At 35.3% G+C, this 4,891-nt stretch overlaps 1 protein-coding gene across 1 annotated transcript; it reads left to right on the forward strand.

The window, feature by feature from the left end:
* Window positions 1-105: 105 nt before the first annotated feature.
* Window positions 106-4,204, forward strand: LOC129230026 (U24-ctenitoxin-Pn1a-like). Its single transcript, XM_054864411.1, has 3 exons — window positions 106-155; window positions 2,920-3,204; window positions 3,990-4,204. The coding sequence occupies exons 2-3, from the start codon at window positions 2,925-2,927 to the stop codon at window positions 4,142-4,144; spliced, it is 435 nt and encodes a 144-aa protein (XP_054720386.1). The 5' UTR covers window positions 106-155; window positions 2,920-2,924; the 3' UTR covers window positions 4,145-4,204.
* The last annotated feature ends 687 nt before the right edge of the window (window positions 4,205-4,891 follow it).

A 4,891-nucleotide genomic window follows, 5' to 3' on the forward strand; every position in this document is an offset into this window, starting at 1 on the left:
GATCGTTTGCTCAAGTGTGTACAGAAAAAACATATGTTTTGACTTGTAGACAAGAGATAATTTGTACACCTGTTCAGTTTCATTGGCAAAAGTCCTATAAAAATTTCGGCGTTTTGAAATTTTGTTACTTATTTGCTTGCAGCTAATTATAAAAGGTAAACCATTTTTCTTTCACTAAAAAGCTCTCAGACATTATTTCATACATTTTTACATATTGACGAACGTCAAAAAAGAAGTCTGAAAGAGCATAATATTATTTCTAATTTCTGTACCTCACAGCCAGATTAACGAAAAAGCAAAAATGACGATTTGCAGGTTATAACTGCATTTACAGAATCTAGCGCTCCGGAGTCGGGCTAGATTTGATATTGGAGTGAAGGAGTCGGAGTCAGAGTTGGAATTCGAAGGCTTAAAATTCCAAGAGTCGGAGTCGGTCATTTTCTCACCAAATCCGCCACTCTTCCGGTGATTGCCATGTCGTAGTCAGACTGAGAATGGGGTAAAGGAGTCGGAGTCGAAGGGCGCTGAAATTCTCGTAGTCGGAGCCTGGCCATTTTCGCTATGACTCCACAGCCCTGATAGAACTTATTCCGCATTAAGTCATAATAATGTTACTGTTCAAAAAGAAAAAAGTGTTCATAATTATTTATCACTGTTATACGACTGCGAGTCCCTACCTTTGTGTGCACCAGACAAACGTGTTTACGCTCGCCTGCAAACTAGGGATAGTGTGACTTACGTTTGCTGAGCTTTGAGGTACAGATTTGACGATACGTTACTAAGAAAAATTTCGTGGCTGATAATCTTCATGCTTCTTTGTATTTTCTTAGTAGAATGAAAATTATTCATATTATCATTAATAATTTTAAGCGAATAGAACTCTAATTTTTTACGTAGAAGCCTTTTTCAAAATTTATAGACATGAAAATTTTAGACTACAACAACCCTTTTGAAATTGGATTATTGCTTTCTGTGCAGTATCGATTCAACTATTTATTTCATTAATTTATTTATAATGCATTGCGCATGCACTATAATCCGGCATTTCAAATTCTGAAAACAATCTATCCTCTTTATAAAAAATAATAATAATAATAATAATTGAGGAAAGGTAAATTTCAAAAAGATTTTATTAAAAAAAAAGTAAACTGAGGGTAGATAATTCTTTAACCGGTTGAAAGCCACTGTTTTGTTGTGCCACGGAAAACTAGAAGCGGAAACAACGTTTCATTCTGTCGTAGGTAGGATCAGCAATAAGGCGTAAGCAGTAAAAACTTAATTGATTGTTCGTTCTCGCTGATCCTACCTATTGCAAAATGAGGTATTTTGTATCTGTTTCCAGTTCATCCGCCTTCTTTCCGTACCACAACTAAAGAAAAGAGTTTGTACGATCCCTCCAAAAAGAAATAATCTCTCAAAAAGGATAGATATATTAACAGTTTTAATGAAAAAGAACTAACTCCATTTTCCTGGGTAACAACTGTAAGTTGTAGTCAGTAGCGTTGAGCCAATAGCTTGTGAACTGAAGAAAATTTTACTGAATGAAAAGTTTTGCTTTTCATTTTAGTTTATTACAGTAGTAGCAAAAAAATCGTAATAGTTTCTGTTTGAGTGTAAAAATAAATAAATAATGCACTATAAGCCCAATAAATAATTGGAAATTTTCAGAGAATTCAATTTGGAATTATGTTCTGAATTCGTCATAAAAAATAACTAAGTACGGCATGTATTAAACGATTAAACTGTTATTAATTGTTGATTGAAAAGAATGAGAACTTAATGGGTGCACGGATAATTGAATATTAAAGAATTTTTACTCCATTGCTTGTAGTGATTCGTGCAGATAATCTTTCGGGAAGAAATGCTTTTGTGGGAAATTTCTGAAGGAGTCGTGCCAACGTTTTGAGCAGGGCAAAAAAATAAATAAATAAATAAAAATAAAAATAAATAATAATAAAATAAAATAAAATAAATGAGTAAGTAAATAAATAAATAAAAAATAAAAAACATATAGCACACAACATCTAGCAGTCAGTCCTAAGCATCCAGACATTAATTTGATTTTTGTTTTGACATCTTGAATAAAAATTATGTTTTTCCTAATCACAAATAGCGATAAGACCCTACTCATTGGGTTTCTTGTTTCTACAAATGGCTCCTATTGCGTCAAAATTCAAATGAATGATAGAGGCTTGATGCTGGATGTTGTGTGTTGGAAGCTGCTTTTGTCTGGAAATGATTCTGTAAAGTCGGGAGGGTCGGGTATAAATGAAGTCGATTCCGGGGAGATGAATGAGGAGCCGCTGGAGTCCTCCCCCGATACTGTCCAGAAGGAGCACTCACGTATTGAGGCTGGTGGACCTTAAAAAGAATAGGGCGCCATTCAAAGGTCAAATGAAAACAATAGACAATAATGATTGCTCAAAAAAATAAATAAATAAATAAATAAATAAAAAAGAAATTAAAAAGAAACCTTACCAGAAACTTAATTAATGTTGTTTAATAACTACTATGCTTCCCTCCGAAGCAAAAAAAGACATATCTGTCAAAGTGAATATTTGTCACTCAGCATCTTTCTAAATATGCATTTCACAACCTTTTAATAATTACGTTTTTGATCCCAGAATTTGATACTTTCACTATTTATTCGTATTGAGCTAATTATGAAAGTTTACAACTGTATCGTAAGTAAAGTAAATGGTCCTAATATGAAAAAGAAAGGCATGAAGGAGTTATAAAGGCACCTGTTAATACTGGAACCTGCAATTGACCAATAGCGCAATGGGGCAGTGAGATGCAAAGGGATGAAAGTGGACGTTTTCAAGTTTGAGTAAAATCCTATTGAAATTCCGGTTCCAGAATCAGTCTTCAAATTGATTATTGTAATGCATTCTTTATATCTTTTCATCCAATTGACAGGCAAAATGAAGAGCTTCCTAGGTGCTTCGGTCTTAATCGTCTGTCTGGGTGTGTCTCTGGCACTGACAGAGTGCGAAGAGCACCGCCAGAGGGAACTCGCCTCGGACGCCAAGATCAAGTTGGTGCCCAAATGCGACAAGAACGGAGACTACGAGGATTACCAGTGCTTCGAGGGCTCCCCCTTCTGTATGTGCTGGAGGAAGGATGGAAGTCACATCACTGAACCCTCCAAACGTCTCGAAACTTGTCTTTGCCACGTCCACAGAGACACCGAACTCACCAAAGGTGAGTATTCATCTTTATACGTTCGAAACCGCTGACGTGGGTCGACGAAGACTTCGACTTCTTTTCCTTTCCTCCAATAACGTATATACATAAATATAAATTCAGGTTATTTCAAATTCTGTTCCAGGTTGGCAATGATGTGACTCTCGTTATTTCAAATTCTATTCCTGATTGGCAATGATGTGATTTCGTTTCATTTCAAATTCCATTCCTGGTTGGAAATTATCTGAATTCGCATCATTTCAAATTCTATTCCTGATTGGCAATGATTTGAACTCGCGTCATTTCAAATTATGTTCCTAGTTGGCATTGATATGAATTCGTGTCATTCTATTTCTATTAGTCCTGGTTGTAGCGGACATAAATTCACGTAACCTCAAATTTTATTCTTACTCTGTTTTCAATCAATTTCAACGTTTGTCTAATAAATTGGTAAAATCAAGTTGCAACCAAAATAATGGTGACAATTTTCACCTATTCAGAAGTACTTTTACTACTGTGACATCAGTGAAATGTTAAATTGAGTTCATGGTGAAAGTTTGAACCATATTTTAAGTTTTGCTCCAGCAAACTCGTATGCATTCTTAAAAGATTTCGCACGGGCGATACCGAATCTGGAACTTCTGATTTCGAAGATCGCGCTCAATCCATTGAGCTAGCTGGTCGACAGAAAACGAGTGTTTATTTATTTATTAATCTGATTTCGAAAGAAAACTATTAGAATAGAAAGTGTGAGCTATACAGTACACGACTTTCTAAATTGATCCAAATTTTGCTCATTTCAGCGCAAAATGGAATGGTTGGAAATTTTATTCCTCAGTGCGAAGAGTCCGGATACTACAGTAAGAAACAATGCCACGGATCTACCGGATTCTGTTGGTGCTCAGACGAGAAGGGTAACAAGGTTGGAGACTCTGTTCGTGGAGAGTTGGAATGTTAACGATGTTGAGCAAATGAAAGTGTTGTAAATAATTGTAATAAAAACAATCTTTCTAATTTGCTTCAGTGGTTTGATTTAGTTCACATGCAGAAACTATCTTCTTTTCAGAAAATCTTTACCTGGTATGCAATCCCAGACCGGCCAATAATTCCACTTTTTTCAGAAACTCAAGGGCGCCCCGCTGGGAGGTCATTGTGACCTCCCAAAAACTTTCTTTATTCGGAAAATTTTGTCTGACAATTCGGCAAATTTAGAGACAGTATCACAATGCTGCAATTTTTAAATGCCCGAATGTCCCTTTTCATTAGATGCTCGTATGTTTGCTGATCCGTAATTTATCATTCGGCAAAATTTGGAGTTCCATTCCGCAAATTGGAAATTTTTTCCCTCAAAAAAAAAATTTTTGTTCGGGGTATCCCTGCAGAAACTTTTCGCATTTTAACCCTATCATCCACTCTTCCACATCATATAAAATCCAGCGGTATCATTTCATTAACCAGCGGTACTTATTTTAGGTTTCCGAGAAACAGATTGTGCAAGATCACGACTCATCGATTTTCAAAATTGTTTCTTTGTAATAATTTTAAAGTAGTAAGATAGTAAGAATGAATAGTACATTTCGGCTCCAGATTTTTGCATTCTGAACTATATGAATTTCAGAAATTTTAGTTCAAAGAAGAAAAAAGATTTCTGTAAGAATTACGTGAATTTGGCCGTTTAGAAGCTAGTTAAAATTTATTTTCGAAA

This window comes from Uloborus diversus, chromosome 9 (genome assembly GCF_026930045.1).
Source record: "Uloborus diversus isolate 005 chromosome 9, Udiv.v.3.1, whole genome shotgun sequence".
Taxonomy (NCBI): Eukaryota; Metazoa; Arthropoda; class Arachnida; order Araneae; family Uloboridae; genus Uloborus; species Uloborus diversus.

Bases quoted from the DNA above. Each gene is read 5' to 3' on its own strand.
- LOC129230026 (XM_054864411.1), top strand. From the start codon at position 2,925: ATGAAGAGCTTCCTAGGTGCTTCGGTCTTAATCGTCTGTCTGGGTGTG. The intron at 3,205-3,989 runs GTGAGTATTCAT...TGCTCATTTCAG, and splicing joins AGACACCGAACTCACCAAAG to CGCAAAATGGAATGGTTGGA.